General features: G+C 55.2%; 2 protein-coding genes across 3 annotated transcripts in view; both read right to left on the reverse strand.

The window, feature by feature from the left end:
* Positions 1-17804, reverse strand: part of MYO18B (myosin XVIIIB) — a 225154-nt gene extending 207350 nt beyond the window's left edge. Inside the window, exons 1-4 of one of the 2 annotated variants that reach the window (XM_045843131.1) lie at positions 17637-17804; positions 6621-6776; positions 4733-4891; positions 315-1541 (exon numbers count right to left, since the gene is read on the reverse strand). In XM_045843131.1, the coding sequence (XP_045699087.1) occupies positions 315-1541; positions 4733-4891; positions 6621-6659 (1425 nt within the window). In that variant the 5' untranslated portion in view covers positions 6660-6776; positions 17637-17804. Of the gene's footprint in view, positions 1-314; positions 1542-4732; positions 4892-6620; positions 6777-17570 lie in introns of both variants that reach the window. The other variant, XM_045843139.1, reaches the window with a different exon arrangement.
* Positions 17805-23135: 5331 nt separating this feature from the next.
* GRK3 (G protein-coupled receptor kinase 3) overlaps positions 23136-27848 on the reverse strand; it is a 114694-nt gene continuing 109981 nt past the window's right edge. Inside the window, exons 20-21 of the mRNA XM_045841765.1 lie at positions 27041-27154; positions 23136-26458 (exon numbers count right to left, since the gene is read on the reverse strand). Of these exons, the coding sequence (XP_045697721.1) occupies positions 26297-26458; positions 27041-27154 (276 nt within the window). The 3' untranslated portion in view covers positions 23136-26296. The remainder of the gene's footprint in view (positions 26459-27040; positions 27155-27848) is intronic.

Raw genomic sequence — 27848 nt, forward strand, 5'->3', positions numbered from 1 at the left:
TTTTCAGCAATCTGCTGCTTATGCAGCCCCAAGGTTGAGAACTTCCATGCAGCATTGTAAGCTCGGCCACGAGGGGCCATCTCCCCTGCTTGGGGTCTCCCTCACGCTGTGGAGCATCGCACGCCAGCACAGGTGCGGTGGAGGCCTCAAGACCCCTGCTTGTCAAGGAGCAGGTGCCCGTCCCTTCCTCCGAGCCGGCCACCGCTCGCCAATTCCCTGTCCATCTCCTGTCCCCACCTTGCTGGGCCCCAGGAGCAAGTCGTTCCCACCCCTCCTCTCCCCACCGCTGCCCACGCCGGGGCTGCAGCCCTCACCTGGGCCGAGGCTCCACTCGGGCTTCCTCCGCTCCCCTCCGGCAGCGCTGGCCCCTCTGGGTTCTCTGACACCGGAGGCCTTTCTGCCTGGCCCCCCGGGGCAGGCGCTCTGGGTCCTCCCGGCTCCGGCTGCAGGGCCCCGGCCCTGCCATCCGCCCTTCGGCAGGGCTGCCCAGCGCTCTGCGCCCTGCTGTCTGGCTGCTGCTCCTTCTCAGGGGACGCCGGGGCCTCCCCATGTTCACCCACCCCCTTGGGAGCTTCGCAGGCCTTCTCTGTCCTACTCCCAGCCTCATCTGCCTCCCCAGACCCTCCCTGAGGCCCACACGCTTCCTCCATCCCTCTGAGGACCTCCCCCGTCTTCCCGACCTTCCCCTGCACTTTGTCCACCTTCTCTCCCTTGGTCTGTGGTTCCTCTGTCTTCTCCACCTTACTGAGGAGCACACCTTCTTTGTCCTTCTTCTGGGGACCGGCACACTTGCTCTTTCTGCCCAGGGAACCGCCCCACTTTTTCACCTGGGTTTGGGCCCCAGCCAGTTTCCCTTCACCCCCTGTGTCCATGGAGAGTTTCCCCTTTGCCGCCTTGTTTGGAGGGTCCCCTGCCCCCTTCTCCACTGTCCCTGCTGGCCCCCCCTCACCAGGCCTCGCTGTGTCCTGAGGCTCCTCCCCTTTCAGCCCTTTGGCCTTGGGGGCCCCACCCCCTTTCCCTGCTGCTCCTTGATCTTTCTCGCCTTTTGTCAGAAGCACAGTTCCCGGGCCCCCAGGACCCCCAGTCTGGGTCTTCTCAGCCTTCGGGGCTGTGTCCTCAGGGCTGGCCTGGGGGCCATGAGGAGCCTGTGGGGACTCCCCCTTCCTTCCCCCTCCAGGGTCTGTGGCTGGGGCTGGGGTCTTGCAGGTGGGGGCGTCCTGGGGCTGAGTCCTCTGCTCCGGCTTGGCTGAGTCCGGGTCCAGCTTGGCCACCATCAGCAGCACGTCGCCCCTCCTCACGCCCCTCTTGAAGGGCAGAGGTTTTTTGGCTGGAGCCCCACCGGGGCCCAACTCCTGGGGCTTCTCGCCATTGACGGTGGTCATCGGCACCGGCTCCGTGGTGCCGGCCCCCTCGCCCTCCTTGCCTGGAATGTTGGGGTGCTGCGGGGAGCCTGCCTGGCTATCCTGGGAAGTCTTTTGGCTTCCAGACTTGGTGCCACTGTTGGACTTGCTGTTGGGTTGGCTCGTGGAAATTTCTGGGGTCTAGGAGAGAAACCACAACCATCCTGAGCTGCTTGCTGACCTAAGAGCTTCATCATTCACTCATTCATTCATTCATCCATTCATTCATTCATCCATTCATTCATTCACCCACCTTTCATTCACCCAAAGACCCTCCAGCACATATGAGATCCGGGGGGTACTGGGCCAGGCAACAAGCCAAAACCCCCCCAGCCAGCATCTCCAGGCCGAGGGACAGAGTGAAAAGAGAGCGGACTTTGCAGCCCAACAGAGTCAACTCCAAATGCAGCTCCTACCTCTGCCACTCACTGGCTGTGTGGCCTGCAGTACATCACTCCCCCTCTCAGAGCTGCTTCCTAATCAGTAAAACGAGGACCACCATGGCCCACCCCGAGGATGGGCAAGAGGGTCCAAGATAATCTTCAGACACTGAGCCCTGCACATGGTAACAATAACACTGCTGCTGCTGCTGCTGCTGTCACTGGTTGTTTTTTTTTATTTGTTTGTCTTGCTTCCTGCTGGGCCGGGAAGGGATCCTAGAAAGGGCTGGAGCTGGGCTGTGGCCCCTGGGTGAGTGTGACTGACCCACAGTCCCCCCTCGAGTGCCAGGGCCTGGTGGCTCAGTCCGACCTGCAGCCAAGCAGGACATCGTCCGGGAGAGGGACTGGCTGAGCTTTGCACCGCTGTCTCCACCACCTTGAAAAGTGAGTCAGCGCCTTATTTTTAACCAAACCACCGCAGGGGAGAGACTACCTCAGGGAGAGGCCCAGAAGGATAACCGATCCCACCGTCCCTCTTGCCGCCCCGGCCTGAAAGAAGAGAGTCCATGGGGCGGGGGAGGGCGATCCGACTGGCTCTTTCTCTCAGGAACACGGAGCCCCCAGTCCCCACAGCTTTCTTAGGTGTGGGCGAAGCAGCACCTTGAGAATCACCGGGGCCGAGAGGACGCTCGCAGCACACCCAGTTTACAGATGAGCAAGCAGCGGCCAAGATGAGGAGGGTTTTGAACCGGACCATGGGCAGCGGCGGGGCCGGAGCTGGAACCCAGTTCTCCTGACGTTTGATATGGGTCTCTCTCTACCCCAGCGTTGTTTCCGGCCTCTGCCTGTCCCTCACTAGCCGGGTGGCCCTAGGAGCCAGGTCACCTCCCTAAGCCTCATTTTCCATCCCTGCAAAACGGCGGAGGGTTATTCGAGGACCGAATGAAACGGCTGTGCTGGGGTGAGGAGTGCCCAGAGCCACATGCTGACTGGCACAAGGGAGCTGCAGCGGTGGGAGCCAGCCACGGCCTGCTGCCTCGTGGGAGCCTGTCCCGAGGCTGCCCTGCTCCAGGCCCAGCAGCCCCTGGGCCCGTGGTCCAGACACCTGTTGTGGCCTAAGGCCTGTCCATCCTGCATCTTGGCCCTGAGTCTCCATCCAGGCCCAGCGGTGACCGTATGTCCCCAGCCTCTGCTTCTTCACTTGTGCACAGCGACGCCAGGCTGGCCTGCACCCTCATGAAGGAACCCTTCCGTCCCAGGCCTGTGACTCCTAGCCACCTCACTCCCCACGCGGGCCCTTCCCCCAGGCAGCTCACCAGAGCAGAGAACACGCAGACTCTCATCCTGGCTCTGCCTCTATCTGGCCTCACGACCTTGAGTAAGTCTCTTGACCTCTCAGAGCCTCAGTCTCCACCTCTGATAAGTGGGTATAATCCCATGTACTCCCAGTGCTGCACAGGGTTTCAAATAGCCCCATGAGCAGCAGAGTGAACATGGTCACTCATAAACAGGCACACAGTAACATTTCATCAGGACCTAACAACAGCTGACGGGGTCGACTTTGGCTCCCACTTATGCCGGGGTCAGGCAGGGGTGGGGACAGAGCCTGTCATGCCCCCCACAGAGGCTTGGCAGGGGCGTTTCAGCAGCTGCTGCTGCTCAGCAGCCGGAGGACCTCTCTGATGCAGCCAAGTCACGGCGATCGGACAGGTGCAGGCACGTGGGCCAGCCGAGCAAACAACAGCTGCAGGGAAGCGGGAGGCAGAGCCAGGAGGGGCCCGGGCTCAAGCCGGCACTGGGTCCCACAGCTACCACATTTCTCAGCCTAATCATTGCGGCACTCACCCCACTTCAAGGGGCACTGGGAATACACGAGGAGGTATCCCTTGTGCCCAACAGATGGACTATTTCCAGAGATACACTATCTGAGCTGGGTTTTGAAGGATGCGCAGGAGTTCAAGAGCACAAGCTGAAAAAAGAAAACATTCTTCTAGGTCCACTGTGCTCTACGCCCACCTCTGCGGTGTCTAGCCCCATCATCCTGCCCGGGGTTCCCTGCCCAGGAGCTGGGGGGAAGGTGGGAAAGAGCCCTGGCCACCATCAGTAACACATCTGTAGGCCCCAAGGCATAGGTAGTGCATCTTGGCCAACTATTGTTTCAGTCCAGCTGTGCTATTCAGAATAATTAAGGATTTTTAGTAGACATCAGCCAATCAGAAGGGGAGCCCGTTGGAGCAGGGTACTGACGTCCCTACCAGTGATGAGCATTAACCCTTTAACTTCTGGATTGTGGCCACACACGGGGGAGGGGGGACAAAGGAAAGGGGCCTAGGTAAGCATACCAGCTGGAGGGTGCTTGGGGGCTTGGGACCCCAGCTATTTACCGCCTGACACGGAAAAGTTCCAGTGTTTTAACAACCAACACAGCTGCCCTCGGCAAGTACCAGCTGAATATGGTTTCTGTCCAAATTAAATTCAGTTAACCATACACCCTGAGTTAATATCTAGTTTTCTCTTTCTGCAAGTGTGGGATAAAATCATGCCCACAATTGCACCTCAACTAATTTCATTCATTCATTCATTCATTCATTCATTCAACACGAGAGTTGCCTGAGATACAAAGTAGACTGAGAGAGTTATTGCTCTGAAGGAATTCCTAGTCCAAGAAGTTACATCATCAAGCAATTACTCTACCGACCACCATTCAGACAGGCACAGAGGGCACAGTGGGAATCAGAGGAGGGAAGACAAGGGGAGAGCTGTCCAGAGAGGTACTTTCAGGTTGGGTTTTGAAGGATGCAAAGGAGTTCACCAGGTGAAGCTAAAAACGGGAAAAGGTGGGGACAGCAGGAGCCCAGACAAGATGGCAAGTGACAGACACAGGAGGTTCACAGGACGGGGTGGTGTGTGCTGGCGGGCACCTGGCCCCTCCCTGCGGGGCCGCCTACTCACCTCTCGCTCTGGAGAGGCGAGCGCCGCCTGTTTCTTCAGTCTCGCCTCCTTGGACTCTTTCTCCGTCTCCCGGACCAGCTGCCTAATGAAGCCTCCTGGGATGACAGAGAAAAGGGGCGGGGGCGAGGACGGTGGGGGGCTCTTGTCCTCTTCCCGAATCTGTTTTGCAGAAGCAAGAAAGGGAAGAGCTCAGTGAGCGAACCAGCAGGGGCAAGCTGCCCTTCGAAACGCTTGCAAAGCAGCCTGGGACGGGGCCCAGGAGGACATACATGACAAAGCCCATGTATGAGAGGCCACGGCAAAGCAGGTGAGGCTGGTGGGGCTCGGGGGGCCCGGAGACAGCGCATGAGAATGGAATGCATGAACAGCGGAGCATGGAATGCGCTCCAGCCAATGTGACTTCTGCCTCGGCTGAGCGTCCTCATAATATGAACTTGGACCGTCAAGGCCACGGCTTCCCTTCCTTGGCTCAGGACAGACCCAGCTCTAAAAGAACGTCTCCAAAAGGAGGTTTTCCAGTTTCTAGAAGGGGTTGGATCCCAGGGAACAATTCAGTTTGTACTTAATATAACAATCAATTACTTAACCATGTAACCACTTACTGTGTGCCAGGAACGTGACAAGGGAGGCCAGAGCTTGCAGCCATGATTTAGGTAAGGGCCCAGCCCTAAACCACAGCCCACTCCACTGACCCAGGGCCGTGGCTTCATAATGGTCTTTAAACAACGACCTGGGCAGCTTCAGGGGCTCCCCAGCACTGGGCCCTATAGCTGGCAAGCTGGACACCAGCACTGCACCCCAGGAGCATGGCCCAGGCCAGGACTGACTGGAGTTTGGGTGCAGCTAAGGCTGCTTCCTTGGCCACAGCGACCTTGGGGGCTCAGGCATGGGACTTGCTGTGACCTCCTGGGTTGTGTCTTCAACCAGTATTACTGTGACAGCTCAAGAGGGGCAAAAACCTCCAGCACTCTCTACAGAAGGGCTACACTGTGGTTTAAAATAAGCTGCTTATCAATGTCCCCTGTGTGTGGCTGATAAACAGGGACTCCAAAGAAGACAAGGCCGGGAGGCGCAGCGGAGGCCACGGCCGGGGGCGGGGCGGGGGAGGGGGCCGGCCGTACAGACCTCTGCCCCGTTCGAGAAGCAGGGGACACAGGAGGCTGGGCGCACGTTTACACCACACCTCTCCCACCCCATGCAGACTGAAACACACAGACGTGGGAGTGATCCTTAAGGCCCACTCAGTGGATGTTCACCCTGCTTCTTTCAGGACTATTTTCAATGCTCCTCTCAGACCCCTTAGGAAGGGGTGGAGGCAGCCGCCAGGGGGCAGCCAGAAAGGAGCTTCTCACCCACCCCGCCGCCCCTCAGCCTCCAGTTCATCAAGTCCCAAGCAGGAGGGTGGGATGAGGGGCGGAGGAGAGAACAGGCACCAAAAAAGGAGGCAGCCCTTCCGGGTATCTCGTGAGAAATACAGAAGAGAAAAGAGGAATAACTGGGCAGAAGGGCCCCTTTCCAGTTTTCCATGGTGACCAGAGGCGGGGACCACAGACATCCATCCCCACGGCATAAGCCTGGCAGCCGACAGCTCTGCCTCTGCCCCAGCCCACACTCTGCCCCCACACCCGCCCCTGGGCTCATCAGAACTGCCACAAGGACGCAGACGGGACAGCGGGTCTGCCTGTCCTCATGCCCCCGCGGCCCATGGAGGAACAGGAAAGGCCAGGCATTCCTGGGTGGAGCCCAGGGCCTGGTCACTAATGGCCGGCTGGCTAGGAGAAAGCTGAAGGTGGGGCTGGACACGCTGCAGGGAGGCCCTGGAGGTCAGACGCTCCGCCGGAGGTGGGAGGGGCAGCCGGGGCCCCGCCGAGCCCCGAGCGCTACTTTCCTTCTGCTCCCACAGGGCGAGGCGTGATGAGATGGCCATGCCGAGACAGAGCCGGGGCCGGCAGGTGAGGTGAGGTGAGATGAGATGGAGCTCTCTGCCTGGCAGCACGGAATGGGCCGCAGACACACGCAGCACAGGACGCAGACGAACACAAGACTGACACACGGAGACGCAGAGGGGAGAGAAGAGAGAGACGGGTTAGCTCACAGGGACTGTCCCACCCCCACCCCCGCCCCCGCGGACACTGACAGCTGAGAGCCCACAGCCAGGCACATCCCGGCCACCTGCACCTGGGCAAGGCATGGTCGGGTGGAGGCTGCCGGCGGTGAAGTGGCCAGGGCTCTGCCACCCTTTCCCTCTCGGCCCCACACGGGGGGGCTTTTCAGTGAAACACAGCACCGCCCACACAGGCCACGATCCCAGGTGTGCAGCTCAGCAGTCTCACCTAAAGAATGTACCCGGCAGCCCGATCGAATGAAAAATGTTATTTTTAAATGTTAAAATAAAAAATATTTTATTTTCAGCCCTGGCTGGCGTAGCTCAGTGGATTGAGCGTGGGCTGCGAACCAAAGTGTCGCAGGTTCGATTCCCAATCAGGGTACATGCCTGGGTTGCAGGCCATGGCCCCCAGCAACCACACATTGATGTTTCTCTCTCTATCTCCCTCCCTTCCCTCTCTAAAAATAAATAAATAAAATCTTTAAAATATATATATATTTTATTTTCAATGATGATAAATTTAAAATAATAACTTCAATGAAAAGATTAAAAGTCAGTTTTAATTAAATGAAATGGAAACTATGGTTAGTCATTATCATTTAAATTGTTAAAATAAATTGCAGCCAAAGAAAACTAAATTTGAAATGTTATTGTACTTAGAAGTTCCAGAGCAGGCCCATCTAATCTGTGGCGATGGCGGACAGAGGGGCCAATAGGGTTGGGCTGGGCAGGGGACAAGGGAAGTGCCTCGGTGACGGCGATGTCCTCTGTCCTGCCGGGGATGGTGGCTACACAAGCATATCATGTGTAAATAGTCATCTACCTGTACAATTAAGATCGACTATTTCACTCTGTGTAAATCACATCTCGATTCAAACGACACACAGACCCTCACCAGCCCCCGTGACCCTCCGGCACGCCCACTTCCAGGCACCGTTCTCCCGAGGGCGGCGCCCTCCCTCCTGCGAGGGCTGTAACCGTGCAAACCAGGGAAGGGCAGGAAACCCAGGTCATTGTGGACCCACCACTCCGGGCAGACACGTTAGCCGGCGCAGCATCCTAGGGAGAGCCTTATCAAACGCTCTTAGGTTTTGGCCTAAAAAGCCCTCTTCTGAAAACAAGTTTGAGGAAGTAATCCTAGACTAGCAAATTTCATCACTGGATTGATTGTAGCACCAAGAAAAGAAAAAGAATGAAACAAACACCACTCAGGTATCCGATAACTAGAGAATGTCAAGTACGTCCAAGCCCATCCATCTAACTTGAAGGGACATTATGAATTCATGGAAAAGGGTATTCAGGAGACATTTTAGAACAGCTATATTGAGGTACAGTTTCTAGGCCAGCCATATGATTCACTCATTATAAGTATACAATTTGAAGATTTTTGATAAAGGTACAGAATTTTAGAAGTAAACTTACTGATTCTGGCAACCATCCCACAATCCTATCACCCCCCAAGAAAGACCCTCAGGCCCACCTGCAGCCCCTCCCTGTTCCCACCCGCAACCCCAGACAACCACTCGACCACTCTCCACGGCTAGAGTTCGCCTTTCCTGGGCATTTGACATAAGTGGCCGCAGAAAGTGCCTCTGGCCTCTCTCCCTTGGCCAGATGTCTTTGCTTTGTTCCATCCACATTGCCATATATATCAGTGCCTCGTGCCTTTCTGCTCGCTAAATAGCTTTCCTTTATGTGAATGGGCCACATCTCCCGTGACCCGCCCACCAGTCGATGGGCACTTGGGTCGTTTCCAGTTTGGGGCCATGATGGGTAATGCCGCTAGGAACAGTCATGGAAATCTAATGTGTCCATCTGCTTCCATTTCCCCGAGATTCCTAGGAGCGGGTCGCATTGCTGGGTTGCACGGTGGCGTTAGGTGTGACTTGCTGAGAAACGACCGAGCGGGTTTCCAAAGCGGCCGCAGCGTCTCCTATCCAACCTGCAGGGGATGAGGCTCGGAGGAAGCATTTGCAGGAACACGGGACGGGGCTCGTGGTGGCTTGGAAAGCGAAGAAACATATGGTGCAATGTGGCACGCGTGAAACGGTCCCAAGTGGGCAAACGAACAACACTCCACGTAGAAAACGAAGAGTGGAAGGAAATACACCAAGACCTCGGGACGAGTCTCGTTCCTTCTCCCTTCTAGCTCGGAGGACACTGTCACTCCCTCCCCCCTCCCGGAGGAGGCCACCCGGTCCCCAGCTGTCAGAGCAGCCATCATCCCAGAGTTTTGGAAGGCCCGCCGGCCTGTGAGTTACCGCTTTCAGTGACTTATGCATAAGAAGATGCCTTGGGCAGCATTCAAGGTGACCTCGCAGGGGCAGGTCGCAGGGGCAGCGACATCCCAGAAGTCGGTGAGCCGGCCCCGGCGGTGCCCGGGGGCCAGTGCTGACGCCAGTTCTCGCCTCACGAGAGCTCACTGTGAGCGTCTCCTTCCAACTCTGGGTCGGGCCACGTCACGTCATTAGCTTGTAATCAGCCCTGGGAGTGTGTCTAGCCCCAGCAACGGTCAGACGCTACAGATCGGGGTTTTTATTCAAGGAGCCGGCCCTTCAATATTTACCAGGACAACACTGGCTGAGACCCCCACACTCCCATAGGGCCTGGTGAGGAGGGAATCTCAAGATCCAAAGAACCAAGAAGGAACATTTCAGTTCTGATGAGGTCACGTGCCTCAGAGAAGGCCCTGGAAACGTGTCCAGGTGCAGACAGCCATGTCTGTGGCTCGAGGACAAGCCCCCACAGTGCGGGCTCTCCAGCTTGCCAAGGTGCCGGAGAGGCAGACAGTCTGCAGAAGGCTTAGACGGTGGAGAGGGGCTGAAGGAGAGGGGGGAGCCAGAAGATCCCTCCCCTCTCATCCCCTTGAGAGACGCTGGAGATGCCCCTGAGTGACACGCAGCCAGAAGCCACTCTGCTACACGGCTGGGGAGCAGAGCCCAGGCTATGAATAGGCCTGACGTGCGGTGGCTACCCTGGCCGCGGCCCCTCTTCCCACCCAGCCCAGGCCCGGCCTGGCCAGTGGCTGCTTCCCAAGAATCGCCCTCAGCTTCAAGGCTCCAGACGGAATCCTGGCTGTCAGTCTGGACTGTCCTCGGCCGGGATTGCCGGCTGTGCCCAGAGGACGTGGAGGGCAGCGAGAGGGAGCTCAGTGTGGGTCCTTCGCTCCCAGAGTCCTGCCCCTCCAAGGCTGAGGGCCAGCCCCACTGACCCAGGGCCAGGGGCCAGCCTTCCTGGGGAGACTTGTCAAGCCTTAATTTAAGCAAGTGTTCTTACCACCACATTCTCTTCCAGGCCTGAAACTCACACCTGCCTCATCAGCTGCTATTGTAAGCCCATGAGGAGGCCCCAGATGCTTAGAATTCATGGTATAAAGTCTCAAGTCTCCCCTAAAGGGGGTGGGAAGCTGGTGAAACATTCACCCCAACCCCAAAGCCAGGGGGTGGCTTGGAACAGCTTTCCAAGCATGCGTGCAGGGTCTGCGAGGTCCCAGGGGCCCTCGAGGCTTTCCCGTCACCCCCCACGTCCAGTGCTGACACAGCAGCCAGTCCTCCAGCGACTTCACCTGTCTCATGGGACAAAGTGCCAAGTCTTGATAGTGGCCTCCAGGGCCCTCATGCCCCTCTGCCCCTTGCTCCTCTGCTTCAGTGACACTGGTCTCCTAGATACCACCCTCCACGTGGGTTTCCACCTCAAGGCCCTTGCACGTACTGTTCCCTCTGCTTCAAATGCTGTTCCTTATGCGTGGCTCTCACCTTCCCCTCCTTCAAGTCTTTGCTCAGAGTCATCTTCTCAATGATCCTGCTCTCACCACCTTGTTTAAGCTGCAGCATAGGCCTGACCCATGTGGCTCGGTTGGGCGTCTTCCTGCAAAGCAGGTCGCCAGTTGGATTCCATCCAGGTCAAGGCACACACCTGGGTTGCAAGTTCGATCCCCAGTCAGGAGCATGTATAAGAGGCAACCAACTGATGTTTCTCTCACACATCAATGTTTCTTTTCCTCTCTTTCTCTCGCCCTTTCCCTCCCCCTAAAAATAAATAAAATATTTTTTAAGATTTTATTTATTTATTTTTAGAGAGGGAAGGGAGGGAGAAAGAGAGAGAAAGAGAAACATCAATGTGCGGTTGCCGGGGGCCGTGGCCTGCAACCCAGGTATGTGGCCTGGCTGGGAATCGAACATGTGACACTTTGGTTCGCAGCCCGTGCTCAGTCCACTGAGCTACGCCAGCCAGGGCTAAATAAACGAAGTCTTTTAAAAAAAATAAAATAAAATGAATTGCAGCATAGCACCCCACCCCATCCCACCCTACCCTGGGACTTGAATACTACCCCATAGCATTTAATCACTGCCCTTCGTGCTATATATATATATATATTTTTGTTTAGGTTGTAACTCCCCCTGCTGAAGAATTTCCATTTGTTCTGTTCACTTACGTAGCCCCAGGGCCTAGAACACATACGTGTTTCTTGGTACCCATCTGTTGAATGCATGAGTGAATGCATAAGTGAATTAAAGGTCAGGAGTGCGGCTGAGAAGGGACAGAGCAGGTCGTTGGCAGCAAGTCTGTGGCAGGGATTTCTGATGCCCCCCACCCCCCCATGTTGTTGCATTCTTATACAGGGGACAGCATGTTATCATGGCCCGAGTTCACGTCCTGCCACCACCATTACCCTGTGGCACCCTGGGAAGCTCTCTGAGCCTCAGTTATCTCAGCTGTAAAATGGGAGGGGGACACCCAGATGCTAAGCAGGTGCTTGATCACCGTTAACTGCTCTGGGTTGTTTTCATTTTCATTTGACCCCATGGTCGAAGCCGGCCTGGAGACCCCAGCCCAGGATGACTCACCGACATTTAGGGAGAACCTACTATGTGCCAAGCACTGAGAGAGCTCTGTGACGTCACACTGCAAGCCGGGCACATGGGGATCGGAGGACTGTGGGGAGGGGAAGATGCCGGGAGAGTGGAAGACACCCTCCATTCCACTCCTGAGCCGGGAATCTTCTGTTCGCCCCTTCAGACTCACCCCCCACCTCTTCCACCTGCCACCTCCTAGGTGGGCTCAGCTAATGGGGATCACCCACACACAAAGAGCAGAGGCCATCATGCTCCCGGCCCTGCCCCTGCTGGGCAGCCACGGACTGGCTGCCTGCCTGCACCGAAGGCACCCACAGGAAGCCCCCTGCCACCTGCTGTCCTCTCTGTCTGGCAACAGGTCCCTCCCCTGCCCTTTCGGTCCCAGAGAAAGTAACAGTGCTGCACCATTCCTGGCGCAGGAGTCAACGGATTTTGTTCCTTTCTGTAAAGATCCAGATAGTACACATTTTATGCAGGGAGAGAGTAGGGTCTGGTTTGCAAGACTCAGCTCAACCTTTGTTTGCATTTCAAAAGCAGCCATCCATGATATGTAAATGTGGGTGTGGCTGTTCCAACACAACATTGTTTCCAACCAGGTGGAGGGCAGCATTTGCCTGTGGGAGGTCATTTGCTGACCCTCACCCTGTTGACGGTCACATTAAATCCTGCGCCCACACTGATAGAGTCCATTTCCTCAACTCCTCAAATGACCACCGCAGAGCCAGCCAACCACCGTGCCCTGATGCGACAAGACAGAGGTCAACGCCCCGCCCCCCAGAGAAGGAGGGCCAAGGCCACAGCTACCACCATGCAGCTGCTGACGCAGCAGAACCTGGGTCCTCAATTCCCAGTTCCCCGGGGTCGGCCACCTTTCCCTCCGGCCCAGAGAGCTGCCTCATCAGATGGCCACGAGCTGGGCCCAGCCTGCTCTCTGGTGAAACAGGTTAAGGTTTTCACGGTGACACCTATGGGGTCCGCCCCACTTTTCTCATCTGGAGCCTTCGTCCAGTGCTCGGGTGAGAAGTTTCTCATGCCTCCCAGACCCAGCAGAACGCCAGCTGCTGACCCCTGGGGGTTTTCTGGGCTGCGCCCTGCAGCAGGAGTGCACACCTCACTCCCAAAGAGGCTGCCCAGGGCCAACGCAGCAGGCTTCCTGCCCTTCAGGGGGCTGGCGTCAGTCCTGGGCGTCTCACACCTAAGCTTGGGCCCCACTCTGCTGGTGGTGGAAACTCTTGGGGCTGCAAGTCCCCCGCCTGTCAAATGGGGGCGCCCGCCTTTCCTGTGCATGGACAGGGTGGTGTGAGTACTAGACACTCCACACACCCAGGACTTGGTTACACTGTCCTTTATTAAGATGTCTTTTTACCGTGGTCCTCTCCCCAGCTGACTCAGGTTGAGTCCCAGTCTTTTAGGCTCCTGGGCCCAATTCCAACACCTGCTGTGTGTCCAAGAATGCACCTCGGCGCCGACTTATCTACGCGGAGATAGATAGCATCAGGCTCCACAGGTAAAGGGCTCAGGCTCAGTCTCACAGGAGCACCCTCCACTGCAGACGCCAATTGCCAATCCAGGTTGCCACCTGTGCTTCCATCCAAACAACCAGCTACAAGGCCAAGAGCATGTCCCGGTTGCTACCTATACAATAGTCACCGCCCCCCCACCCCACCCCAATTGGTGGAGGGGAACTACCGCACAGGTATCTCATTCCAAGACCCCCCGGATGCCTGAAACCATGGATAGCACCAAACCCTTTCTACATTATTTTTTCCGATCCATATATAACTCTCCACTTTCAGGAGACATTTTACAGCTTCTCTTTGGCCTATCCAAATTGCCAGCATCATCACGCTTGAGGTCTGGGGACATTACTAAGTAAAATACATGTGACTTGAACCCAAGCACTGAAGTGTCTCGGAGACAGCAAACTGTGCCGGCCAATACCTAACGGGCAAAGGAAAGATTCACTTCCGGGGCGGGGCGGAGCAGAACCTGAGAGAGTTCACCTGGCGAGACTATCCCACGAGATTTCATCACGCGAGATTTCATCATGAGACTCAGAAGGGCACTTGATTTAAACTTACAAATTGTTTATTTCTGGAATTTTCCATTTAATATTCTCAGACCACAGTTGACCTCGAGGAACTGAACTCTTGGGAGGCGAAACCACAGATGAGAGCGGACTTACTGAGCTTCTGACCAACTGGATATAAATCAGAGGTCCCCAGGACCCCTTCTTTGGGTTTATTAAATTACTAGAAAAGCTCCCATTACTCAGAGAAACAGGCTACTCACCGGATCACCGGTTTACTAGAAATGAATAGAACCCGAGGACAGCCGATGGAAGCACCGCAGAGGGCAAGCTAGGGGACAGGGGCGCTCTGAACAATACATGGGAGGGAGCAATAACAGAAAGGACGAAGAAAACGAGCTGACCCACTCTGACAGAGGGACCAGACAAGACGAAATTCCTGGGCCCGTGTAGCAGCTCGGTGCCCGCGGGCAAGCCATGACCCTCTCTGGTTCTCAATTTCACCCTCCGTAAAACTGCAACTGTCTCACCCCCCACGGGCCGATCATTCATGGATTAAACAACATAATGAGTGTGAATAGGCTTTGTTATCTGTTCCTGTTGCTGCACAATTTATTGTCATAGTTCAAGTTGCTTATTAGACTAAATAGCCCATGTCTTCCACACAAAGTCTCCTGGTGCCAGCTTCCTTTTCCTCTCCATGACCTTGGGCAGCATCAGCCTCTCACTCTCACTTCCTGGTCTGTAAAATGGGGCTAACAGCTCCGGCCCAAACCCACAGGAATGCCCAGGGTGAAGGAGACATTGTATCCCACGGGGCAACCTTCTCTCTCCCAGTTCAACAGCTAACCCAGTTGGCCTCCACGAAGCTACAACGCAAACCCCAGCCGATGCCCAGCACAGCTGAAAATGCATTCAGTCTTTCACGGGCGGAGAGAAATTCCCTCGGGAGCCCGGACCTTGACATTCCTGCCTTTCCGAGTGCGAGTACTGGCTGCGGATTTGGTAAATCCACGTAGCCGATTCTTGAGGCTCTTTCCTGCCTTGCCAGACACTGTCGTTCTTTAAAAAGTCATCAAGGAGAGGCTCGGGGAGAAGCAGAGCAGAAAAAGAAAATTACGGAGATGCATGAGTCATGGCCCAGGGGGAGGTGCTCCTGCGAAGCTCTTTACTCCTTTCCTTTGAGGCTGGGAGAGGGCTAGTGGAGGTGGTTTTGGGGGTGGGGGAATTGGGTCATTCCTAAAACGGGGAGCCCCACAGAGCTCTCGGAACGCCAGCCTTGAAGGCAGGGGCTGCCCTAAGCCCAGGGCCGTCATAACACGGCAGCGTGGCCTTGCACGGTTGCTTCCCGTCTCTGAGCCTCAGCTGCCCCATCTGTTGTTCACAGAGAAGGCCGGCTGGGACCTCAGCCCAGCACCCAGGAGCCCTTCCTTTGCCTTGTCTCAAACCCCCTCTCTACATCTTTTAAATAATTCAACTTCACACGGCTGGCACGTTCAGGGCACCATGCAAAGACAGGTCGGGAAGGGAAAGGGGCCCATCTGAAAAGGCTACCTTCTGTGGGACCCCAGACTCTGTGACATGCTGGGGAAGGCAACGCTATGGAGACAGTGACGAGGGTAACGGGTTGCCAGGAGCCAGGGAGGCTGGGGAGGGAGGCGTGGGCGGAGCACAGAAGTTTGTAGGGCAGTGGAATCCTCCTGCAATATCTCCCAGCGCGATACTGCAGCGGTGGATTGGATACGTGCCACTGTACACGTGTCCAAACCCACAGCACGCGCGCCGCCGAGAGCGAGCCCCAGCGTAAACTCCGGACTCGGGCGAAGACGGCGTGCCCGTGCAGGTACATCGACTGCACCGCACGTCCCATCCCGGTGCGGGGGGAGGGAGGGGGTGGTAACGGGGGAGGCCGTGCATGCATGAAGACGGGGGTCTGTGGGAAATCTCTGTACCTTCCCCTCCATTTTGTTGTGAACCTGAAACTGCTCTGAAAAACAGAGTTTCCTAATTTAAGAAAACTCAGGGTGTGCCATATGCCGCAGCAACTAGCCGCCTGCTTCGACTGGGCCGTCCGACAGTTGTTTTATCCGTGGGGTGGAGCGGGACCCACTCGAGGGCTATCTCGCAGGGGCCATGTGGAGCCCCAGCCGGAGCCTCTGTCCCCTCGGCAGCGAGAGAAGCTTCCCTTCAGCCTCGGGCCTTCTGGTCCCACCTCAGCACGCCACCAGAAGGGCTCGCTCTTTCTCCCCATGAAATTTGCCACAACCAGACCCTACTAGAGCACCGTGCATGCTGTCCCCCGTTTGCGTAACGACCTGATGGGTTTTGCCAGGGCTGGTGCTGAGCAGCAGCGTCTGTGGCTGCGATTAGCGCGCCGTAGAGGGGAGGCGGTTCTCCCGCTTCGGTGGAACCACTGGTGAGGTTTGAAGTCTGAGGGTCGCTGGCCTCCTACCCCCAGGCCGGTGTGGCAGTTCCGAGAGCAGCCTGGGAACGTGCATTGCAGAAGGCCCCAGGTGAGGCTGGTGCATGGGGTAACCAAGGACCTACACTGGGGAGACGCTGCCCCTGCCCTGGTGTGGAATTCTAGAAGACACCTCTGGGAAGGTCTGGCCCCGCCCCCTCAGGTGCTGGGAGGGGAGAGGGAAGCTCCAACTGGGGAAGGACTGGTCGAAGGTCAGAGGAGCCACAGCGGAGCCCAAATGAGGCTACTCAAGGTGACCAGGCCTGTGTGCAGGTGGCCCCAAATATCTATTATTCGGTGACATGCAGACCCTGCTCCCCGCCTCCTCCTCCCTCCCTCCACCCCCATTTCTGCTGGTATCATCTAGAACTCAGCCATAGCCTAAACCACACTGGCCCTCCCCGGCCCTCCCTGGACAAATGACCCAGATACAGGCGACCACCACTCAGGCCAACAGCAAAGACAGTCCCCATGGGAACCACCATCCTGTCGGGCACTAGAAGCCCGAGTGGGACCCTCCGCCTCCAGGGGCCGGTGCCCTGGCCCGGGCAGGCCTCTTCTCAGCTGGCCCCAAAGCGAAAGTAGCAGCCCAGTTCCATCCCAGGTCCCGAGGGACAGACACCCAGGCCCCTGCCGGGTCAAGTCCAGACCGGGCAGCTTGGGAGCAGTCGGACTTTTCCCACCCAGCCACTGGCTGCAGTGGCTCCGAGGCCCGCAGCTGCTGAGGTGCCGGCGACTCCCACTCCCGAGGGGGAGCTCCACGCTGACTGAAGCAGGGCCCCCCTCTGTCCCTGCAGGCCCCGCAGCCAGCCACTCTGAGGCCCGTGAAGGTCTCCATTCAAAGAAGCGCCTGGCGACTGCGGTGCCACACAAAACCCCTCCTCTAGGACAGAGGATCCGGTCAGCACGCGACATTCAAGCCGCCGGCCCTGCACCACCGCCGTTCCCCTCCCCCACCCCATGCACGGCTTCACCTGGAATTAAAAAAAAAAATCGGTAGCATTAAGGCGTATCCTCCACAGAGTCGAAAAGGTGAAGGAAGAGTCTGGCTCCCAGACCACGAAGGGATAACCAGTTAAGTAGAAATCACTGGCGGCCGATGAAAATAGGAACCCCAATGTCTGCTGGGCAAGATTCCGCAGGGAGGCTTATCTCGGGACTCTAAACATATCTGTAAAAACGCTTAGCAAACAGCTGGGTCCCGACAGGGGTAATCCTGAAAAGAGTCCACGCCCCGGTGTTTTGTTCCAAAATCCTTGCCCCCAGAATTCTCTAGTTTCTAAGAGAGGGGTGGGCAGACGAGGCTACGGAAGTGGTCCCCCCCCAGAAAGGCCTAAAACAGACCGAAAGCCCCGAGGCCTGCCACCCCTGCCCCCAAAACTCACTCAGGAGAATTACAACCTGCCGATCAGCTCCAAAGGTGCCCCTCGTAGAACCCAGGTTCACGGTACCTTGTCCCCGTGAGGCCACGGGTCACCGGAACAACTCCTGCCCGAGAGGTCTCCCCAGGCGGCAGCGCAGAGACCCCAGCGAGCCGGCAAAGCGGGGGCAAAGGACAAATGTCCCAGGCAGCCCTCCACACGGTCTCACACTCGGCCCCTTCCCTGCCTGCTCCTCCCCGTCCCTGCCCCCGCCCGCCCTCTGCGCCAATGTGATAGCAGCAGCTGAGTCGACAAGTCATTTCTAAAATTAGCTGGTGAGCTCCAGGTCTGGCCAGGAGACGGCAGCCCGGGGTGGCCGTTGACCAGGCATCAGAGAGCATGGACATATTTGGTGGCACAGGGCAGGGGAGGGGACGGCTCCCGGTACAAACACATGCTCACCCGTCATCCCTGGCCCGGCCGGGCCACGCACCCTCACTTCTGCTTCTGCCCCACGCAGGTAACTGGACACCATCAGAGTCGGGCAAGGGTCGGTCTCCATTCCCGCTGGATTCTGGACAGAAATAACATGAACTAACGCTGCCGCCTCTTAGTCCACAAACTGTGCATACACATACATGTGCCTAAGAAGCACATGGCAGTTATCGGACATCTGACACCAAGCTGGGGCCTTTGATGGCCTCATCTGCTATCCCTGACACCCCTGTGGGGCAGGGTTTCCCCATGCCCATTTGACAGATGGGGACACTGAGGCACCGAAAGGTTCACCAACTTGCCCCATGCAGTGGAGAGTCAGGATTTGAACCCAGGCAGTGCTGGCTCCAGAGGGCGCTGTCTTAAACACCGCACCACACAGGATGCCTTAAAAACTGCTTCCTCCACTGCCTAGGAGAAAAGTAGGGGCTTCGGCAGGTTACGTGTAGTGTGCAGGTCCACACGGCTGGGAGTGGGGGCGGGGTCAGGACTCAAATCCAGGTCTTTCTGACTCTGGAGCCCGCAGTCATTCGAACAGGATGCAACTGCTTCTCTTAAGAATCCTTTTGACCAGCAACGTGGGGTGTAATTCCTTTCCTTCCTTACCGGGCACAGCACGTCCCCAGCTTGGGCTACGATGTGACTTGACCCCAGTTACAGACCCAGTGGCAACGAGAGGGGGAGGAGTGGGCCTGCTGGGGCCCATGTGGCCACTGCATCATCATCCCTCAAACAACCTCCAAATAACCTACTAGAATGTTCTCAGGCCCTGACCGGGTAGCTCAGTTGGTCACAGCATTGTTCCAATACGGCAAGGTTGCAGGTTCGATCCCCAGTGCGGGCACAGACAAGAAGCAGCCCAATGAATGCTTCAGTCAGTGGAACAACAAATTGCTGTTTCTCTCTCTCTCCGTTCTCTCTCTCAAATCAATAAATGAGAATTTTTAAAAAAGGAAAGTCTACTTTTCAAGTGCGGGTGACAATGCCGCACAACCAGTCTTCGCTGTGCACCTGGCCGAGGACCTTTGGAAAACAATTTTGGTATTTTCTAGAACACGTGAACCTGGGGTGCACCCTACGACCCTCGGCTTCCACCCCCGAGGAAACCTTCACACCAGTACTCCAGGGGGCATGTCCACAGATGGTTAACGTAGCGTTGTTTGAGAAAATAGACAAAGACGGTGAAGGAAATAAAAGCCCATCGGCAGTAGCATGGATAAACGCAGCGCATTCCTGCTGCTGAAACCCACACAGCAAGGCCAGCGGATCGGCCACAGGTCCACGGACGGACCAGCGTGAGAGCATCACGTGCAGTGAGTGAAGGGCAAGCTTCGAAATTCCTTGTATAGGACGATCCCGTTTACGCCAAGTCCCATATGGACAAACTGAGCAGTATGTCATTTGGGGACACCATTCTACACAGATGATAAACGTGCAAGAAAAGAGAACGATGAATGGAAAACTCAGAAAAGCGGCTGATTAGAGAAAATCCAGAATAGGGATTACATCTGGGGAAGAGGAAGAGGTTTGGAGGTTTGGTTTCTAAGGGACAGTGACAGTTACCCATAAGGCAATGCAGAGAAACCAGGGACACGAGGCGGTGAGGGGGAGCCTTTCCTTTTTGCTCTTGGGGACGTCCACCCTAAACCCCTCACAGTTACCCCTAGAAGTGGGGGGTGTGCTTGGCTGGGATGGTCCCGCAAGAGCATCTAATCCAACTCCTCCAATTTAGGGATGAGAACACTGAGGACCAGAGAGAGCTTGCTGGGAGCTGGGTCCCCAGGGCTGTCCCCTCCGTCCAGGTACTGGGGAGACACTGGACATGTGCGCCTCTCAGGAGGGGCCTCAGTTCCGTGATGCATCTGGCCTCGGGCTCCCTCAGGCTGCTTCTGCCCCAGGAGCTGCCCACACAGGCATTGCGAGGTTTTCAAACTGGCAAGCACAAACACCTTCCAGGAAAACTCGCTGGCTACAGGGCCCCACCGTGATCTCCTTCTTTCCTGACTAGCAACGCCCAGGAGGCGTTCCCAGCTCCAGGACAGGAAATACCCACCCTACCCTCCACCTGTGGACCCACAGACAGCTCTGCCCAGGCCCTGTGGCTCTGGGGACACCTCCTCCACACGACAGGCGCATGCACCATGGGGTCCTTAGTATGTCTCTGCACGAGCAGGGATGGAGAGTGAGAGGCCTCAACCCCAAGACCCCCCGGGAGTATGCTGGGGAGCCTGGCATAGCTCCTGGACAGACTGGAGACGAGATGGGCCCGTTGGCTTTGCTCACGGCCCTGGCGTTCTCTCCTCCCTTCAGTACATCTTACAGGAGGAACGGGCAGGCAGTCCCCAAACCCCAGGAGCCACGGCATTGGCTGAGCTCCGACGATCCACGAAACCAAAAGAAATGCCTGTCGGCAGGCCAACCCCTTCCTCTCTGTAAAATCAGCCTCTCCGTGAGTTTCCCCCAAAGTCAGGATTCTTCAAAGTGAGTCACCTCCTGTTGTCTCACAGCTTGATAAACGCCATTGTTAATGAAGGGGGGAGGAGGGGGGCAGGGCAGGGGGACAAGCAGCACGCCGAGGGAGGCATCTTTGTCCAGATCCTTTTTATTGAGATTTATATACGCCGTTTATCAACACAGAGACACCAGCCTCGCTGCTCCGAAATGACTGTAAAAGACAGTACTGCGGAGGGTGACACACCACACAGCAGCTCGGGGGACCGTGGACATGCGACAGCATCTGAGCAGCATCCTACTTCGCACGTGAGCTCGTGGACCGTTCTTAACGGTCCACACAGAAGGACCTCTCGCCAAGTTTTAATCAAACACAAAGGCTTTTTTGCCTTTGTGACCTCCTATTTTGAAGCATCTTGAAACAGCGAGAAGAAAGTCCCATTCAAACAGGCCACTTCCCAAAGCGGCACTTTCAAACAATGGATTTGTGAGGAACAGGAAGTGCCCGGGGAACCTTCCGGTAAGGACCTGCTAAATCACGTGCAACTGTTGAATCTTGAGGCAATGGCAAGACTGATGGTGGTGATTTGGCACAAGAAGAGTAAGACATGAAGGATGCCTTGCGGGCCAACCTCAGCTCCTGAAGGCTGACCTTCAAGGGACCTTGACCCGCGTGCTCGCTGGGGCTCATACACAAGGCCAGGGCTTTACAGCCAGATCGACATCACCAGGGAGTGACAGCGAAGGAATGCTTTACTGGAATCCTTCCACCGGTAGCCAGTCGACAGCAAAGCGCTCGGAGGCCTTTGGAAGAGGTAGAGGAAAGCAGATTCCCACGCGCTCGCCACTGGACGCCACTAACAGCGCACTCTGCTCTCGGCACAGGCCGGAGGGTGCGCTCTCGCTGGGAACAGCCCACGGCGGGGGGCAGACATGTGCCCCGCTTGCTATACTCGGGATTCCGATGTTATTGGGGGAAGACTCAAAGGGCTGCCATTTCTTTAAATTACCAACTATAGACATAAATAGGAGCAGAAAGGATAAGGAGTGTTTTCAATGAAAACCAACTGAAGGAGTCGATAAATCATATAAAATGCTTTGGTGCTAAAATGGAACTCTTGTTTTATATGTATGGAGTTGAGCAATCTATATGGTAACCAGCAAGAGCCAAATCTATTTATTATAATTCATTAAAACATAGGAAAATTTGATTTAACAATAAAACTAAAAATAGCCAGTGTTTAGCTTATAAACCATGTACAACATATACATCACGGGACACAGTCAGCTGAGAAACAAATCCCATTTCAAGTCCTTTGTAACATAAACACACGATTAGAAATATTTCTCCATTCTGTACCCTTCCATTTTATATTAGGACAAAATTTAAAAAATGGAAGCATCATTACCAGTTTCCAGAGATGATGTTGAGATTGTTAGGAATAGGAGCGTTCATTCTAAGCATGTGAGTTATTTCATTCTAAAATGCAGGGTTTTTTTCATGTATTTTGATGAAATGCATATACTGCTAACCCATTTTCTGTAGTGTGTGTGTGTTTGAATAAAGGCAATTTAAACGGCAGGGTGCTGCATTTACCGGTCACCGCCAACCCAGGCCTGTCGGGAGTGGGGCCCCCGAGGCAGCAAGGGGGCTGGTCCTTGGCACCCTGGGGCCTTCGGATGCTGCCCTAAGGGGGAACCTGTTCCTCTTTATCTCAGAGGACAAAGGAAATCCAAAGCCCACACTGACTTGAGAAAATGAGGGATTATCTTTTCAGAGTTCAACTTCCGTGAATTCTACTGTATTTTTTTTTAAAAATGTGGCCTGTATTTAAGAAAAAATTACATTAACATGAATCTAAGTTAATTCCAGCCCCTGAAGTCAACCTTACCATGTTAGATCTTTAGAAATAAGAGTTTTGAAAATGCGAACCATCCGAGCTCACTCTAGAAATGGGTACAGCAGCAGCAGCAGCAGGCTCAGTCCTGTTTTTCTTGGGGTTTTACTGCAGTTTCAATGGGTCTGCAGCCATGTCCGAAAGTGACCACTGGGGGAATGCACCCAGCACCCACGGTCACCCAGAAGCCATGGTCCCCCCTACGGCCGCAAGGCACACACACACACACTGGGACGGGGCTTTAGCTCGGGGTCCCCTGTGCCTTCCTGAGGGTGCTCAATGGCACACGGTAGCAACTTAGTTTCGACAGAAGGTTCTCGTGGACACAGCAAAGGGCTTCTTCAGAGCTTAGGCAGCTCCATGTTCAAAAGTAAAGGACCAAGTTTCAAAATAATCACTGGTCGACTTCTCTGTAATCAGGGTGCTCAATGGTGGCAAGGGAATGATTTTTCCCCCATTTCTCCCACTGCTCTCTCTGTGACACCCAGTCCACCCCCCTCCGGCTGCCACCTGGCACAGACCCCAGGGACGCCCAACTCCCCTCTGGGTAGAAACGACAGGTCTGTCGCCCGGATGGGGAGCAGTTGCTTTGTCAAGCATCTCTGAATGACACCAAAGCACGTCCCTCAACGTGATGACGAAAAAAAATCACACATGATGAAACCGCACAAGGTAAGTATGAACTTAAACCAACACACTTTCAAGTTTGTTTGTTTTTTTACAGACTTACATCAATCCAAAAAAATCCAACTTTGAGAATTTTGCTTTTATTTCTCTCTAGGTTAACAGTTTGAAACATCAGGAAAATCAGTTCCACTGACAAGTCCAGTGTCTTGAATTGGTCCAACTATAATCCTGAATGAAGTAAAAAATCATTACCAAACAAAGCACACTTTGGCCTTTTTAATCTAGTTGAATCATACTGTTAATTGGTCAATGATTTTTTTAATGGTCATCGAGGGCCTTAAAACAACTGTTTCTAATATTTTATGATGTATGTCCAACTGAAAAGCAGAGTAAACCTTGCTTAAAGCGGGTTGCCGTTGGCTGTTGCCGTCTTCCTGGCCTTGGTGCACCATCCGAGCTTCCCCTCCTCCGTGCACCTTGACCTCCGGCGTTTCCTTTTCAGACACAGAATCCAAGCGGCAACTTCAGTGAATTGACCAATCAGAGGCACGAGGGAAGGACCATCTGCGGCAGCAGTGATGTAAGAGCTGATTTCTACAAGTTTTGCTGAAACATCATCTTTAAATATCATGTAAAAGAACAAATCATGATGGGAGGGATAAATGCACCAAAGAGAGTGTTTTAGGTTAAAAAAAAAAATGACCTCGGATTCGTGAAAGTTTTAAATTTTCTCCATATATATTGTATAGCAGCTTAAGCAACCTATTACTTTTAGACTTTGATTCCTCTGAATTATTAAATAGACTTATTATAACATAACTGTATAAAAATAATATCAATTCAATCTTCTTTGACAGCGTTTAAGTACCTCAACCATTTAAACATACTCGTATACATATCTCTAAAATAACGAGACAACTTGTGCAGAATTTTTTTTTTTAATGGTCCAAACACAGGAAGGGTCAAACATCTGGGAATGACACTTAACACCGCCTGAAACAGCCACGTACACCCGGACTTCCACATCGATGGCTTTTGGCAGCGCCGGCACCGGGTGCTGACTGACCCACAGGCGCCCAGGGGCGTCTCCCGTCTGGCAGCAAGGACACTTCCCCCGCCAGAAGGGCCTCGGGCACCAGACTGGCCCCCACAGGACTGCCACACAGGAGCCCCACATCCCAGAGACCTGCCCGAGCGGGCTGCCACCCCCCCTCCACCCCCGGCAGTAACCTACCCCCATGCAGGTAACATCCTTCCTGGCCACGCCGTTGCACACCAAGTGTGAGCCAGGGGAACGGAAAAGCTTACTGGGGGTAAGTCAGGGCGTAAGGGTTCCTGAGCCATCTGATTCCAGTTCATATTTCTAACGAGCCATTTCTAAATTTCTAAAAGAGATTCAGCTTCCCTTCCACTCCAGAACAAAAATTGTACCTTCTAGAGAGAAGCGAGTTGGTGAGGCTAATGCCCCGGGCAGGAAATGTGGGGCGCCACGCCCAGACCCTGAGGGGCCCAGGTGCCTTCTGCAGAGCTGCTGGGCGACCCCTCGTCCGTGTGTGTGTCTGCGGTGACGGGGGCAGCGACAAGCCTGGGGACCCTCACTCTTTACAAACCGCTCTTCGGTCTCGGTGGGCTTTTTGGCCTTTTTAAAAAAAAACAGAACTTAATGACGGTTCTTCCCTTCCCGAACCGAGACTGCAGGCCACACCCCGCCCCCTGTGCTGGAAACAGCAGGTGGCAGTGTGTCCGTTTAAACTCCAGTGAACAGTTGAGATGGACAGCAATCCTCCAAATTTCTTTTCCAAAGGAACTCCCGTGAAAAATAAAAGACTCTTTCGGTAATCATCTCCCCAACTCTGAAAACAGAGTGTCCTTCAAGCGGTGCTCCCTTTCCCAGTGAACACGGCAGGGAAACGCACGGAGACGGGGAGCCGCCACGAATACCACGGACAGGACAGTGGGGGGGGGCAAGTCACGTGTACTTGACCTGGCAACGTACATGCGACTGCACTACGAGCAGGACACGCAGGTGGACTTTCAAAGTCATCATGATCATGACCTTTTCGTCTGATGACACGGAGGGTGTTGGGGGAAACACCCTGCTCTCATCAGCCGGCATTCCCGGGGCGGGAGGGGGGCGGGGCACTCGCCGGGGAGAGGACGCCCCTGGGATCGGGGGACCATCTTCACGCTCCCATGTCACGGTCACCGCGCCACCTGCCCGGTGTGAAGGGTTAGTCACTGACGACAGGTAGATGACAACGTGAAAGTCCACATACACAGCTGACCCATTTTGACACATTCATTCTCTTTTTTTCAATGAAATTCATTTTAAATTATACTAAGAGGTGAAACAGTCTCCTTCCCTTGCACATCCACCGCTGATATGTTTTCTGAGGTCGGGCAGAAGGATCCGGAACTACCGTGTCACACCACGGCCGGAGAGGGCACACCCCACAGCCTCACCCCCGAATGCAAAGATTTCTGACAGTCGTTATTGCCCTGAATTTAACACCCGACTGCCACCTCCCTCCCCCAGAGTCGCTGTAAACATTCCCGATGGTCTACCGCCACCGAGCGCCCTCGGTGCTGAGGGGCCCCTGGGGCCTCTGCGGGCGCGCTCCCTCTGCTCCCCACGGACTGCAGGCTCCCCAGGCAGAGGCAGACCCGCACCGGCGGGGGCCCAAGTGCCGCCTGCGCAGGGACCGCCTTCGGCTTTCAGCCCCAGGCCACGAAGGGGGCTCTGACGCGCACAGAGGAAGCCCCCGGCCGGCACCCACCCCCAGCAGCTCGCAGCAAAGACACGTGGAACCGGCAGTGACTGTTTATGGGTGAAACATGGCCGCACCGGGACGACCGATCACCCCACAGTGCGGGCAGTTACGTTCCATCTTGGAAAGTCAAAGGTATGTTTGATATCGGACGTAAAAATCCAAGTGATAAGTAGGAGTCGCCTCGAGTTCTAGGTTCATAGGTACCAAAATGAGTGTGTAGCAAAGAAAGAACTTCCTCTTCTTCAGTAGTCTTGCGTGTGGACAGTGGGATGGTGCGGGCAGCACTCTGCTGGGGGGGAGGCGGCCCCGGGCCTGAGCAAGGTCACGACTCCTATTAGGAGCATCTCGGCGTCCGGGGTCTCCCCAGCGGCGGAGGAACCCCGGAAAGGAGTGGATCCACCCTCTGCTCCTCGTTCTCCTCCGGAAGGCTCCCTTTCAAGGGCTGGAGATACCCGGTGTGGACTTCCGCAAGGCCCCGTCCAGGCCAGGACCCTGCCCGCCCCGGGTGTCAGAGGCCATTGCTGTTTCTGTGGCAGAGGGGCGGCTTCGAGAGCTCCACGACGCCCAGCCGGGGCCTGTTGAGGAACTTGGGGGCCCGCCGCAGCACCCGCTGGGCCTCGGTGAACGTTTCCGTCAGCTCTTTCTTCCACTGCACAAACTCGGGGTCGCTCTGAATGGAAACACACAGAGAGGTCGTGACAGCACGCTGCATTGTGCCAACACACGTGGGCGCTGCTGGTGGTGGCCAGAGGTCTCTGTCCCCCCTCCCCCCGCGGTGTACCCGCTGGGGGTCCCTGCGGAGGAGACAGTCCCTGCACAACCCCACCGAGACCGCGGCCGGTGTCGGTCCAGAGATTACCCACGCTCCCTGGCTTCCAACACAACTCAAGTCAGAACCATCGCAGCTGAGGAGTTGTGATGAATTTAACACACCTTCACAGGTGGTAAGGAGATTAACTACATGCATGTTTGTATCTACTACTGGTCACTCTGGTATCTTACATTTATTTAAACAGACCAGCCTCCAACTCAAACATGCTGCACGATCTGGAAAATGATGTAGCAAGTAAAACTCTAGGCCCTTATTAATGACTGGGCAGAGTTTCCAGTCGGGGTCATCGAATTAACTCACGTACTTCCTCCTCCCGTGTGCTAACATTTGCTTCTCTAGAAGTAATTTATCTTTTCTGAACGTAGATAGACGGACAGATACTGGTCTAAACTTCACCCGTAAAAAATGATCAAGACTCACCTCACACTGCAGGACAAACTGCTTCCCTCCTTTTATCCTCAACAAAATGCACTTTTTGTCTTTAATCTGAGTTTCTTCCACCGACACGATCTGCTCCATGGTCAGCAAATTTTGCTAATCATAAAAGTAAAAAGCGTCAATTACTTCAAGTCATTCAAGATTTAAGTCAAATCAGTAAAATAAATACTGAAAACTACCAACTTAGGAAATGTAAACAAAAATATGTGGCATTTTTCTTTCTCTGGTGATGTTCTAGAAGTGGGGCGAGAGGACTCACATAACGAAAGCCACACACAAGAGTTCAAGTCGTAACAGTGCAAAACAAAAAAAAACCTGCGAAGAAAGGAGCACCTGTGTGAGGCCAAATAGCACAGCCGTTCCCTGTGCGCGGGCCCGGCGTCTGAGTGACCGCGGCCCCAAGTTTCTGAATCACACGCGCATCTCGGCTCTGCCGGCCGCACAGTGCGGTGAGGGAGCAGGGAACGCTCCCATCACTCACGGGGGCCAGGGCTGCGCTGCGAGGCTGCGGTTCAGCCGCCGCCCAGAACACGCTCGGCCAGGCCGGGCACGCCGGCTCCCGCTACTTGGAGGACACCAGAACCATGTGGCAAACACAGGCGACGTCCTTGGGAGACTGTCACACCAGGCCCAGAGCCTCACTGTGTAAGGGGCATGCTGCGGTGTCCGGAGCACCTCACCCACCATCTCCCGTGTTTGGGGGAGCACTCCAGGAACCCCAAGTGGGAGCACCACCGTCATCGACGCTCCCGTCTGCTTTTTTCTGACACCGCCCATCCCCCGTGCGTGT

The sequence above is a fragment of the Phyllostomus hastatus genome, unplaced genomic scaffold, assembly GCF_019186645.2.
Source record: "Phyllostomus hastatus isolate PE091 unplaced genomic scaffold, TTU_PhHast_1.1 phas_contig_1162, whole genome shotgun sequence".
Taxonomy (NCBI): Eukaryota; Metazoa; Chordata; class Mammalia; order Chiroptera; family Phyllostomidae; genus Phyllostomus; species Phyllostomus hastatus.